Source organism: Eptatretus burgeri, chromosome 16, assembly GCF_056783735.1.
Source record: "Eptatretus burgeri isolate ZD-2024b chromosome 16, Ebu_testis_v1, whole genome shotgun sequence".
Lineage (NCBI taxonomy): Eukaryota > Metazoa > Chordata > Myxini > Myxiniformes > Myxinidae > Eptatretus > Eptatretus burgeri.
This window is the reverse complement of record NC_140976.1, coordinates 58,239,486-58,253,894: the sequence shown is the minus strand read 5'-3', so window position 1 is coordinate 58,253,894 and position 14,409 is coordinate 58,239,486. Positions and strand designations below refer to the sequence as shown.

Genomic DNA, 14,409 nt, shown 5'->3' with positions numbered 1-14,409 from the left:
AAAATCGACCCCCCAGCGAGAACCACAACAGCAGCAGCAACGGCAACAACAGAAATGCGGAGCTCTTGTCGACCTGCGGCATGTTGCAGGCATAAACATACCGACTCCTTATAATTCAAAACACCTCACTGCACTGGAAAACGTGGGGACATGATGAATACTGTGCTGTAAATGGTGGAGACTTGTAACACCCCCACCTTGATGCACGTTTAAACAATACAAATTTACATCAAGAATTTGCATCCACCCACCCCAAAAACAACTGGCAAAGGTAAAATCACCCCGATACATTCATATTGTGGTCATGTTGATCCTATGTAGCGAGTCTGAATGTAATCAGCCCAGAACTGTAGGAGTAGCACGACAAACAAACACCAGTCCGTGAATTACTGAAAGGATTCTTGAACACGAGTACACAAATTGTTTGTCATTATACTTCCAAGAAGCTCCATGTCATGCAGAACTTCAATTTAAATGGTGGTGTACAAGAGGTGGTATTCAGGACTACTTCAATATCACTAAACTTCCAGATGAAAGTAAAATTTAAGGAACACTGCGTGGGGTATGGTGTTCTATAGGGTGTGTCAATAAAGGGTTTACCACTTCAACACTTTATTAACCAAAACATTGAGTAATAAAACAAAAAGTTGACTGAGAAAATGAAAACCAACTCATGGAGAAATCAAACTCATGATGTGTTAATGTGCTAAAAGTTGAGGTCGTCAATGTGAGCGTCCCCACGCACACAACATTCATTCACATGAATTGGGAAGTTTTCAATGTCGTTTCTTCAAGTTTTAATGGTTACTGTCTGCACATAAGCCTCAACTGCTGCTTTCAGATCAGGTTCAGATCTGGGGGTGTTCCTTGTAGACATTGTCCTCACAAGCTCCTCAGAGGAAAAAAAAATCCAACTGATTAACTAATCCAACTCCAAAAAATAAAAACAAAACCTGTCAAAGGGTGGAGGAGCTCCTTGTGAGACAATGGCCATCCACATCGAGTGCCCATCTGTGTCTGCGGACGTCATCCTGCAGTTGGGTTACTTCTTTTTAGGAGGTTGGTGGCAGGATTTGCACTCCGGCCACCGTAAAACTCTTCATTCCGCAAAACATTCAAAAAGCATTAAAAAAAAAAATCTGAAAACCCACTCCATGGGAGTACCTCCTGTGCAGCTTCCCTTCGCAGGACAGCTCACCGGATGATGGGATTTGGGCAAAGCCTTCGGGACCCCCAATCTTTGATGATGGGAGGGATACCACGGGGTAATATTCCCGGGTCAGATTGCGGGAGAGTGTGTCGGAGTGGTGCTTCGGTGTCATCCACCAGATGGTGGTTTCCTTGGGTTAACCCGAGGTGGTCCCTTCGGGTGGGTGTCTGGAATGTCCTATCCCGAACAGAAGATGATCACCTGTCTCTGTTATCATATGAACTCAAGCGTTTGAACATCGTTATTGCAGCTCTCTCTGAGGTTCGGAGACCGGATTGCGGCGAGATAATGGTGGGTGGTTACACCTACTATTGGTCTGGTCGCTCTGATGGTTACCATGCCCAAGGAGTTGCTGTCGCTGTGTCCAATAAGCTGACTCCAATGATAATTGGGGGAAGGGAAGGCAGTGTGAGGTGAGAGGAAGGGAAGGCGGATGTGTGGTGGAACCTTAATTACGATTCATTCTGTCTCATAAATATGATTCTGCATATAATAACAGTGAAGATGGAAAGAAAATAATGTCTGAAATAAATTTTGTACAGGTCATACTATAAATACGGCCCAGAGACAAACACCGCCTGGACATGTCCAGAAACAAAACCCACCGGATGAATCCGGAAACAAGCCATCTGGACACAAACACTGCTCGGACACATCCGAAGACAAACTTCTATCCGGATGCATCTGGAGACAAACTCCCATCCGAAGACAAACTCCTGTATGGACATAAATACCGCCCGGACATGTCCGGAGCCAAGCTGTCCAGAGACAAACACCACCCAAGCACATCCGGAGACAAGCACTGCCCAGACACATCCGGGGACAAACACCGCCCGGACACTTCTGGAGACAAACACCGCCCAGACGCGTCCTGAGACAAGCACTGCCTGGACGCGTCCGGGGACAAACACTGCCTGGACACTTCTGGAGACAAACACCACCCGGACGCGTCCTGAGACGAGCACTGCCTGGACGTGTCCAGATAGCAACTCCCATCTGGACCTAAATACTGCCCAGAAACGTTCGGAGACAAACACCACCCAGATGCAACCGGAGCCAAGCAGTGTAGAGACAATCTCCCATCTGGACACGTCCGGAGAGAAACTCCCGTCTGGACATAAACAACACCCAAACGCATCTGGAGCCAAGTTATATGGAGACAATGACTGCTTGGATGCGTCCGGAGACAAACACACCACCCCGACACGTCCGGAGCAAAGTTGTCTGGAGACAACATCCACCTGAATGCGTCCTGAGACAAACACTGCCCAGCCATATCCGGAAACAAACTCCCATCTCGACACGTCTGGAGATACATACCAACTGGGCACGTCTGGAGACAAACCCTGCCCAGACGTAACCACCATCCGGATATGTCCAGAGAGAGAGAGAGAGAGAGAGAGAGAGAGAGAGAGAGAGAGGGGCAGGGGTAGGTGTAGGGAAGTTAGCAGAGAGAATATGCTATGCTTTATGAACAACACACAGAGCCTGGCATTGTGGTAAGGGTGGTGACTTGGGATCCTAGGGTCCTGAGTTCGAGCCCCGTTGGCTGCTCAATTAGTACCAGGGGGTTGACTCAGCCTCTCATCCTTCTGAGGTCGGCGAAATGAGCACCAATGTACTGGTAACTGGGGCACTGCATCAGCGGCATAGCCGCGCCCCTAACCAACGATGTAACCACCAGCAAAAAGGCTGCACACAAAGTGAAGGGAACCACACACACACACACACACACACACACACACACACACATATATACACACACACACACACACACACACACACACACACACACACACACACACACACACACACACACACACACACACACACACACACACACACACACACACACACACACACACACACACGGCCAATATCGATAATTTTTCAGGAATCGGCAGGTTGGAGTCATTGTGATTACCAACTACAGTCCGTATTGTATTCAACCCAGAAACCTTGAGTGGCTCTCACCGAAAAACAACATTACCTTTGTATAGACGTTTCAGGGAGATGATCACAAACATTATTCTTTATAAACAGTTGCGTGTGACGGGTGGAAAAAAAAATTGGCTCGCTAATTTAGAAAATACATTCATATGGCAAATGGCTCATAAATCGGTGTTATTTCACAGTAGGTCAGGTCACAATGACGGGGCACGAACAACTCGCTCAGGATGATGGGGCACGAACAACTCGCTCAGGATGACTAAGCACAAACCACTTGCTAAGGATGACGGAGCACGAACCACTCAATTTATACATAGAAGGCCTGACTCAGATGTCTGTTGACCTCTGACTCACAGCCAGCGGAGACATGAATATCACTGCCAAGGTAAATTAATCTGTCCTTGACCTCAACATCCTCACCACAAACAGGCACAGACAGGACAGCAGCATCCAAGATGTCATTGAAAGCCTGGATCTTAGTTTTGACCCAGAAAACCCGTAATCCCAGCAGCTCCGACTCCTCATTTCGCACCTCGAGGGCCCCCAAAAGGATATATATTGTCTCTGCAAAGATGACAACATCATCTGCGAAATCAAGGTCCGAGATCTTGACATTCCCAAACGATGCACTGCAGCTTGATCTCTCCGACATCCTCCCTAGAATCCAGTCCATCCAAGTGCTGAAAAGTGTGGGGGCCAGTACACACCCCTGATAAACTCCAGTAACAACTGGAAATAAGTCAGAGATGGTACCACCACATTTCACAGCACTCTCAGTACCAGAGTAGAATTCAGACATCAGATCGGTCAGGTTTGGTGGCACCCCACAAAGACCAAGAATCCTCCAGAGAGCATCCCGATTCACTGAATCGAACGCTTTACAGAGATCAACATAGGCTGCAAGCAGCCCCTGCCGAAACTCTCGTGTACGTTCAGTGAGGACCCGAAGAGCAAGGATACGGTCAATTGTTGACCTCTTTGGTGTAAAGCCTGACTGCTCTGTAAGCTGGTGCTCAAGCAGATGGTGGCGAACCCTATCAAGGATTATCCGAGTGAAGACCTTGCCCGGCACTGAGAGCAGTGTCACCCCATGGTGATTGGTGCTGTTGCAATCACTAAGCCAGTTTGCAATCCAATTAGGCCAAAAAAAAAAAAATGTTGCATTGGCGTAACCCGCCCGACCCTAAAAATTCCGCCGACCCTACGGTTTTATTTTATCGATATCAAGTATCTTGTTGATTGCGATCGCGATCGCAAAAACCCGGAAGTGTTTCGGACAGAACCCGCTGCACGCTGCGCTATGCATATGTCATAGTTTAGCTCGCTGCGTGTGTGTGTGTGTGTGTGTGTGTGTGTGTGTGTGTGTGTGTGTGTGTGTGTGTGTGTGTGTGTGTGTGTGTGCGAAACGGCTCTGCATATCATCTGTACGAGGGAGAGATATTGCGCCTCGCTCGATCAGTACGTCGTCTGTTGTTTCCAACATGGCCGCGTACTCTATCAAGATTACTGGCATGCTTGGGCCTAAAAAACTGTTCAGCGTCTTACGAAAATGCGACAAAGATGCGAGGCTTGGAGATATCATTCAGGGAATTGCAGACGTAAATTGTGACACTGCTCCAATACTTTCCTCCGTGCAAGCGTCTAGCAGTGATGGAGGGTCCTTTTCGGACGTTTTGGCGGCGGAAAAGGTGTCTATCTTAGACGACTTCGGTTATCGCTTCGTCGTCTCTTGGGACCACAAAAATCTGTTCGATTTTGAAGAAATTTGTCTTACCAGAGGTAAAGACATGTTTTGCATGATTTGTTAAAAAAATTACTTCAACTTGGGCGATTATTTGACTTAGAGTGGTTTGACTTCGGCAGAGTTCACTGTATTTGCTATTAAAAATGTTGATATATGTGTGAACAGCACCGAAAAGGCTATAAACCAGCATCTTGTGTATTCCCCTCGAGATGGTGCCTGAGATATCTCAGGCTTGGCAGGGGCTGATTCAGGATCTTGGGGAAAGGGGGGCTTCATCCGCCAAAGGCGAAAGGCCTGAGCCCCAGCAGGAAGTTTGGGGGGCCTCCCCCAGGGAAAAAAAAATATTTAAAGGGTCTTCATATGGGATTTCCTGGCATCTGACGATAGAATTTACACATCTTAGAGCTGTTGTCAGTGGTGTACCATCGTACTCAGTAGACAAAGCATTGGAGGGGCAGAGTGTTGTTCGTGAACAATGCTCTGCCCCTCCAATGCTTTGTCTACCATGTACGACAGTACGCCACTGGCTGTTGTAAAAACTACAGTCAACCTTGTCTAAGTCGAATCTGTTAGGACTGAAGAAATAGCTTAGATTTAAAGGTGTAAAAACAAAAGAATATAAAGAGAAGAGAACTTGATAAGATCTTTGACTTAGGCGATTATTCGACTTATGCAAGTTCGATTTAGGCAAGGTTCACTGTACTAGTTTTTTTTTGAGTGGGGTGGGGGTCGCCGACAAAAAGGGGGGGTACTCGAGCTGAGGGAGATTTTGGGAGGGATTTATTTAAAAAAAAATCCCTACCTACCTACCCTATTTTTCAGTGACCCGTTACGCCAATGCAACATTTTTTTTTTTTTGGCCTTAGCTACCTGACCAGCCACTCCACAAGCCCTCACTTTGGCTCACAATCTCCAATGTGGTACCTTTTCAAATGCCTTCTTAAATCTAAATATACTATGTCCACTACCTTTCTCTCATCCACCCAATCAGACACTGCTTCATCGAACTCTAAAAGATTTGTTAAACAGGAACTACCTTTGGTAAACCCTTGTTGACTACCTTTAATTAGTTAGTATTTATTTAAATGGTTCCTCATCTAGTCCTTAATTAATGTCTCCAACACCTTCCCCACAACTGAAGTCAAACTAACTGGTCGAGAGTTTTGCAATTCTTCACTGGATCCTTTCTTAAATAATGGTGTTACATTTGTTACTCCCCAATCCTCCAGTACCTGTCCTGACTCAAGTGAACTATTGAAAATATCCGTTAACATCTCGCTTACCTGCTCAGCCACCTCCATCGATACTCTCGGGTGTATATTATCTAGACCCGGAGCCTTATCTACTCTTAGATTACCGAGCTGTTCCTTTACTTCCTCCACTCCAACCTGGAGCTTCTGTAAAAGCCCTTCTTCGTCTCCTTGATAGACACTCTCAGCTATTAGCAATTCTCCTGACTGTTCTTGTGTTAAAGTTGAAGAAAAATACCTGTTTAATAAGCCTGCCATCTCACTTTCATCACTAACCCTATTCCCCAGTGGGCCCACACTGATCCTCACCTGTTATTTTCCCCTGATGTACTTAAAGAAAGCCTTGTTATTGTGTTTAATATTCTTAGCCACGTCCTTCTCATACTCTCTTTTGGCTTGCTGAGTTATTTTATTAACTTGCATCTGTTTACTCTGATAGTGGTATAAATCTAACTCCAGTCCTGTTATTTTAAACCTAATAATTGCCTTCTGATTCTCCTTAATAGTATTCCTTATCTCACTGCTCAACCACCCTGACCTCTTTCTGTTTCTAGTTTTACACCTCATTGGAATGTACTTCCTCTCCATTCTTCACATTTGCTCCTTGAAGGTTTCTCATTTCTCTGATGCTGATTGTCCTGGTGTTAGAGTCTCTCAATCTACATCATCCAACTCTCTCCTCACACCCTCGAGGATTTCCTTCCCGAAATATCAAGGCCCTGCTGCACCAGGCCTCAATCTGATGACGTCACGCATTCGTGTGACGTGTGCACACGCCGCCATCTTGGAGGTAACGACCGGTAAACATCATGGGAACTGTGACGTCAGTTTAAAAACGTTCTGTTGACATTGAATTGTTTCTCGATCACGGACTGACTGACGTCTGCAGACGGACGGACAAACTGAACGAATTGCTTGAACCCCATTTTCGCACCAATCACCACAGGTAGTTCGTTATGTCAATGAATGAGATTGAATGTGGTGAATATTTCAATTCGATGATAATTCGCGCACACGACGGACGTGTGCGACGCAGCGTTACTCCTGATACGAATTATACCGCCAGGGATTAAATCGAGGCTTGAAATGCGGTATTTTAAACCGCTGTTTGACTTCCAATACCTCAGCATGATGTCAAGGTGACTTGTACGGTGTATTGCTTGATGTATCTTCTTCATCTTCTTCTTTTTTTAATCTTCTTCTTTTAATATTCTTCTTCTTCTTTAGGTTCCTTCTTCTTCTTCTTCTTCTTCTTCGTTCGGCTCGTTCTTCTTCTTTTAGGCTTCTTCTTTTTCCTTTAATCTTATTATTATGCTGGTTACTCTTCTTCTTCTTCTACTTCTACTTCTTCTTCTTCTTCTTCTTCTTCTTCTTCTTCTTTTACAATTTACCCCTTCTTCTTTTAAATCCTCTTCCTCTCTTAATTCCTCTTCTTCTTCCTGTGTTTCTGAATTGTTGCTGATGTCGCAAAATATTTTGCAGCAAAAGGTATTTTTAAAAAAAATTGTCTTTCAGTTCTTTTGCTTCTGATTGGACGTCCTTCGGTCCCTTCTGCTTTGTTCGAGTTAACACTTAATAACCGGTACAATTGACTTATCAGGCTCAGCAATGTTTTTGACGAAAGTAACTTGATTGGCTTTTTTTTTTTTTAAACCCAAACAATTTCGTTTTTAAAATCTTTATTTTAATAAAAGTAGCCAATGGGCAACGATTGTACTCAACACGATGCCGCATCCAATAGAAAAGCTCGATACGAACAGCAGCAGCCAATGGGAGTGAGGATCACGGGTGTTCCGCGAATATTTAAATGTTTTACCACAAGTGAAGCCTTTTGGCCAATTTTTTTTTTTTTTCTCCCCTTCTCATGATTTCCTGGCGATCTGGTTTCAGTTGACAACGTGAGAAGTACCAACATTCTTGGAAGGTAAATTTACTCGTGTTTTTCAACATACAAAAGGAATTCTTTTACGAATAATTGTGACGACGATATGTCAAAAGCCTGAGGCCTGTTTACGATCGTGCTCTTTATTGGCCCCACGTACCTCATTTAACGATGAAATCTAAATGGGATTTTGACGGGTATCGCGTTGGGGATCGAGGAGCATTGAGATTTTGGCTTGTGTGTGGATTGGTTGGTGAAGCGAAGGCATGATTATCCGAATCTCGTCCTCGTCCTCCCTTACGTGTGTACAAGGCTGGTGTTGGCTCAGTGGTGAGGAAGGTGGATTGGGATCCGGGGGTCCTGAGTTCAAGCCCCGTCGGCCGCTGAATTAATTCACCAGGAGGTTGACTCAGCCTGTCATCCTTCCGAGGTCGGCGAAATGAGTACCAGTGTGTGTACTGGTGGAGGGGCACTGCATCAGCGACACAGTCGCGCTTCAAGAAATGATAGCCACCCCGACAGCTAAGCTGCCATTCGACCACCACCCCCACTTACGTGTGTCCTTCAAAAGGCTTCATGTTGTCGTTGGTGGAGATATCAACAACATGCTGATATTAGTGAAATTTTATATCTCTCTCTCCACCTTATGATTTCGGAGGCACTTTTCCCATTTCCAGTTATCATGTGGCCAAGATGGACAAGATTGTGGTTAATTTCAAGCAGGTTGTTAGGGTGGGTGTCCCATGTGCAGTTATCATGTGGCCAAGATGGACAAGATTGTGGTTAATTTCAAGCAGGTTGTTAGGGTGGGTGTCCCATGTCCAGTTATCATGTGGTCAAGATGGACAAGATTGTGGTTAATTTCAAGCAGGTTGTTAGGGTGGGTGTCCCATGTCCAGTTATCATGTGGTCAAGATGGACAAGATTGTGGTTAATTTCAAGCAGGTTGTTAGGGTGGGTGTCCCATGTCCAGTTATCATGTGGCCAAGATGGACAAGATTGTGGTTAATTTCAAGCAGGTTGTTAGGGTGGGTGTCCCATGTCCAGTTATCATGTGGTCAAGATGGACAAGATTGTGGTTAATTTCAAGCAGGTTGTTAGGGTGGGTGTCCCATGTCCAGTTATCATGTGGTCAAGATGGACAAGATTGTGGTTAATTTCAAGCAGGTTGTTAGGGTGGGTGTCCCATGTGCAGTTATCATGTGGCCAAGATGGACAAGGTTGCGGTTAATTTCAAGCAGGTAGTTCGGGTGGGTGTCCCATGTCCAGTTATCATGTGGCCAAGATGGACAAGGTTGCGGTTAATTTCAAGCAGGTTGTTCGGGTGGGTGTCCCATGTGCAGTTATCATGTGGCCAAGATGGACAAGGTTGCGGTTAATTTCAAGCAGGTTGTTCGGGTGGGTGTCCCATGTGCAGTTATCATGTGGCCAAGATGGACAAGGTTGCGGTTAATTTCAAGCAGGTAGTTCGGGTGGGTGTCCCATGTCCAGTTATCATGTGGCCAAGATGGACAAGATTGCGGTTAATTTGAAGCAGGTAGTGAGGGTGGGTGTCCCATGTCCAGTTATCATGTGGCCAAGATGGACAAGATTGCGGTTAATTTCAAGCAGGTTGTGAGGGTGGGTGTCCCATGTCCAGTTATCATGTGGCCAAGATGAACAAGATTGCGGTTAATTTCAAGCAGGTTGTTCGGTTGTTGGTCCCATGTCCAGTTATCATGTGGCCAAGATGAACAAGATTGCGGTTAATTTCAAGCAGGTTGTTCGGTTGTTGGTCCCATGTCCAGTTATCATGTGGCCAAGATGGACAAGATTGCGGTTAATTTCATGTAGATTGTTCGCGTGGGTTTCCCATGTTCTCCCATAACGCGGTGGTTGGGATTCTCCCTCGCAGATGTTTTTGGGGGATTTTCTGATGACCTTTCTGAGGAATTCCTGATTTATTTATTTTTTTCCACTAGCACATTCCGTGAAGATGGAATGCTGTCGGTTCGATGGATGGTCATGTTTTTCGAGATATTTCCTCAGTTCATGGAGGTTGTGTTTTCACCTCTGTCTGTCTCTGAGCAGGAGATCTCAAGAAGTTATTGACGGATTCAGACGAAACTAGGTGGACGGGTTGAGTTTGTGACGTGGATGAAGTGATTCAATTTTGGTGAAGATCCGGATGTGGACACGAGAATTGTAAATTTCCTCCACCACCAAAGGTGGACGGAGGTTGTTTTCATCCCCCTCTGTCTGTTTGTTAATTGCCAGAATCCTTCAGATTTCGACAATTATGTTGGTCTGTTGTGTGTGTCATTCTGTGTCTGTGTCTGTGTCTGTGTCTGTGTCTGTCTCTGTCTGTCTGTTTGTTTGTTTACCATGTAGCAGCCACACCATTTCAGCGATCATGACCAAACTGGGTACAGACGTCGGCCATGGTCCAACTTAGACACTTGTCGTTTTTGGCGAATCTCGGTCAAAGGTCAAGGTCAAGGTCACGGAAAAACCGAAATTCTTATTTTCGCAATAACGTCTGCTAAAATGGTCGTATCGACTTCAAACCAAATCCAAAATGTGCATCTTCCAATTCTGCATCCAACCATATGTCTCATTGGGGTGTCACACCAACACCCTTCTTAGCGGTCGGGGGTCGAGTGTCAGGGGGGTCGGACCAAAAATTTCAAATTGCGATAAAAACGCCATTTCGATTCCGATTGACTTCCAAGTTATGATCATGACCAAACTTAGTGCTATAACTCATTAAACAGTAGCACTATCGACTTATTAGAACCAAATTGATTTCCAGGTTTTTGTTTTTTCAGAGATCATGAAGATATGACAAAGTTACTCCGGCAATTCCTTGCTCAACGAGCAATTTCATCTGTTTGTTACTTGGCGAATTTTTGTTTGTTGCCAAGTATGTTGGTCTGTAGAATTTGTCTGTCTGTCTGTCTGTCGCACGATTTTTGGCCACAGCTTTTAAGCAATAGTTCTGAACTTTTTTTTGTGTTTGTAGGTGACCGGCGAAGGACAATAACGCTTAATTTTGGTGAAGATCCGAATCCGGATCTGAGAATTTTTTTGAGTGATTTTTTTTTTTTCATTATTGAAAGATAGGGCCAAAAACGATGTATAGCATGATATATCAAAAAGTTGTGGATGAGTTTGTTCGGTGACGAGAACAAACCGATTCGATTTTTGATTAAGATCCGACTTGTCAGTGGGATATAAAATGTAAACTGTTCAACCTGCCGGAGGTATGCCCTCTGCCAAGTGGCGTTGCTTTTTGCCGAGTGTCACTCGATGAGTGATTTTTTTTTTTCGTCTGTCTGTGAACAGAACGTCTCGAGTTGTTGGATGGATTCGGAAGAAATTTGGTGGGCATGTTGGGTAGATGACGACAACGACCTGATTAGATTTTGGTTCAGGTCCGGATGCAGATGCATCCTTTCAGTGGGATACAAAGCGTAAACTGTTCAGCCTGGAAGAGTGCTCTTGACCGAGTGCCCTTCCAGTTAAAAAAAAAACAAAACAACACAACATTTTTCTGCAAATTGTCGAGGTGTAACCTTTCGTAATTGCATCCGAAACATTTTAAGTGAGGATGGACTTGCATGATGAATCACCCTTGTGGTTTCATTTTGGAATGTGTCAGCCACCTTAAGAAGTTGATCCGACAATTGCACAGGAAGCGATGTTTTTTTTTTTTTTGTTGTTTTCTTTTGTCTGATGGGGGATTTTGGGTGGAGATTAAATGAATGATAATGAAATGTGGACTTTGATCTCTGAAGGTATGTGATTGAAATCTGCATTATGAGGCAAACTCTTGGACTGCCATTCTAACCAGGAGTGTTTGTGGTGCCTTTCTTGTTCTGATTGTTGTGCCCAAGGTCCAAGAATGTCAACGAGTAAATTTTCCCAATTACGGTTGGAACTCGACTCCCTGCGCAGTCGATTAAATGAAGATGTGACCGATTCGAGCTCCGACGAGCCTGGAAATCTTCGGGTACGACAAGGGGACAAATTTGTTGCAGTGCACGAAGATGCTGCTGAACGAGTGAAACCAAGTTTTGATACAGGTGGGTGAGCGATAGCTGATCCTCTTGGTATCCATTATTCAATAAAGGCCGTTGTTGAGACACCAAAAGGAAAACCTCACAAAGATGCTGATTCTTTGAAATCCGAAACTTATCACAATTTCATGTTGTGGCCTGGTGTTGGTGCAGTGGTTAGGGCAGCGGCTTGGGATCCAAAAGGTCCTGAGTTCAAGCCCCGTTGGGCCACTGAATTAATACACCAGGGGGTTGACTCAGCCTGTCATCCTTCCGAGGTCGGCGAAATGAGTACCAGTGTACTGGGCCGGTGTATACCCCGGTTAAAATAGGTGTACCATATCCCTGCGTCGTAAGAGGCGACCAGGGTTGCGTCAGGAAGGGCATCCGGCGTAAAACATGTGCCAAATCACTATGCGGATCATACGGATGATCCGCTGTGTGACAACCCCTTACGGAAGCAGCCGAAAGAAGAAGATCACAATTTCATGTTCTATGTTGTGGATTCAGGTTGATATGCAGTATATGTATATTTTTTTTCTTTTAAGGCGACTGTGGAATATCGTCGACACTTTGTGGCTTAATATTGTTGGGACCTTTGACATGTTCCCTGTCCAAGCAGCCAGCTTGTTGGTGACAGCTGACCCAGCCTGCGAGTTTTCTTCGCACCAATGGCTTGTTTATCTCTCAAAGGCTTGTGCTCTCTGGGAGAAAGATGGTCGTCCAGCTTTGCACTTTGCTCAGCTCTGCGGTCTGTACAAAAAGGCATTGAACAGTGTGCCAGAGCCCACCCGCTCATCCAGCTCCGACTGTGCACAGTTGTGTGTGGATTATATTCGACTGAAGGCGTAAGTTTTGTGGTGTTTTTTTTTCTTTTTTCTTTATCTTGTCATTTTTTTGTATACATGGTTGAGGCTCGTTGAAGAGCAAAGCAGAAGAACGAGAAGGGCACTCGGTAGAGCGCATACATACCCTCCGCCACTTGATGCCTGATCCACGAAAACATATCTGGCCCAATACATTTTTTAAATATCATACTATGTATCGTTTTTGGCCCCATCTCTCAATGGTGAAGAATCGCTTTAAAATTTAAATAAATCTCACATCCGGATTCGGATCTTCACCAAAATCGAGAAAATTTGTCGTGGTCACACACCCAACCGGTCCACCAGGGTTTCATCCGAATCCATCCACAACTTTTTGAGATATCGTGTGTTATGACTCTTCACTCGGCCGAGTAATGACAGAGTCGAATGAGGGTTTTCGAATGATACGATTTATTTCAGAAGATGGCACTACGCATGCGGAATGCAGCCCAAAGGCCCTTCAGTCAGGTGCCCCCGGACCACATTGAGATTCTTACTTCAAAACAGTTGTATATATAATCACACAAAAGCAGAAATGGGTGTGGACTACAAGTGTGTGCTTAAGGGATAAAGAAATAAAGAAATAAATGCGGCAGTGGGCTTCTTTCCCCCCTCCCTAGGGGCCCTCAGGGAAGTTGGATCAGTCAATCCTCAGATTCGCAACCCAACAGTTCATCTTGCAAACTAATAACTTTCTAAGACTCCTACACCCCTACACTGGCACCTGCTGATAGCAAAGGCGAAACTCTGGTGATGACTAAGAACAGGAATGTGTGGGATATCAGCATACACAGTTTTCCCAAGGACATGCTGTTTGTGCAGCTGCAGAGCCATAAAGGGTTATCAAAGACATAGTGAAAACAGCATGATACATTTAAAGCAACATTTTAAAGCAAGGTTTGAATAATACACAATTACAAGCAAGGTTAGAATCCCGACAGCTGATTAACACACAGCTAATGGTCCAAAATATGACCACCTAGCATATCATCATAACAGTTTCCTCCTTGGTCATATTTTGACCATACCCAGCCACACCTGATACTCACCAACCGAGTGGACCCCTATTTGGTTCCTGTAGCAGCTACCCCTAGGCCCCCGCGCCTGCCAAACGGGATTTGCAAATGCCGTGGATAGCCATCAACATTCCCCAAATGAGAAGTCCCCAACTGCCAGTGGTTCAGGTTAGCTTCTGTTGCCTTTTGTCTTGCCCACTGCCACAAGTCTCCCATTAAGTTGTCATATACAAATTTGATGTTAGTTAAGTCCACACAATATTAAAGGCACTACAAGTCTATACAATATTAACAGCAACATTATTATTTAGGCAATTATACTCAACACTAATTACAACAATAATATTTACAATATGCAAATGTATTAATGGGTGAGCAGCACTGTGAGCGCTCAAGGCATGGTGTAAGCTCCTTTCTCAACTTGCGCTAGAAGACAAAAGAGTCTCATGAGATG

The 14,409-nt window shown here is 44.8% G+C and overlaps 1 protein-coding gene across 1 annotated transcript in view; it reads left to right on the top strand.

Moving 5' to 3' along the window:
* Positions 1 to 7,623: 7,623 nt before the first annotated feature.
* TTK (TTK protein kinase) overlaps positions 7,624 to 14,409 on the top strand; it is a 63,455-nt gene continuing 56,669 nt past the window's right edge. Inside the window, exons 1-3 of the mRNA XM_085860258.1 lie at positions 7,624 to 7,642; positions 11,912 to 12,100; positions 12,696 to 12,921. Coding sequence (XP_085716384.1) covers positions 11,920 to 12,100; positions 12,696 to 12,921 — 407 coding nt within the window. The 5' untranslated portion in view covers positions 7,624 to 7,642; positions 11,912 to 11,919. The remainder of the gene's footprint in view (positions 7,643 to 11,911; positions 12,101 to 12,695; positions 12,922 to 14,409) is intronic.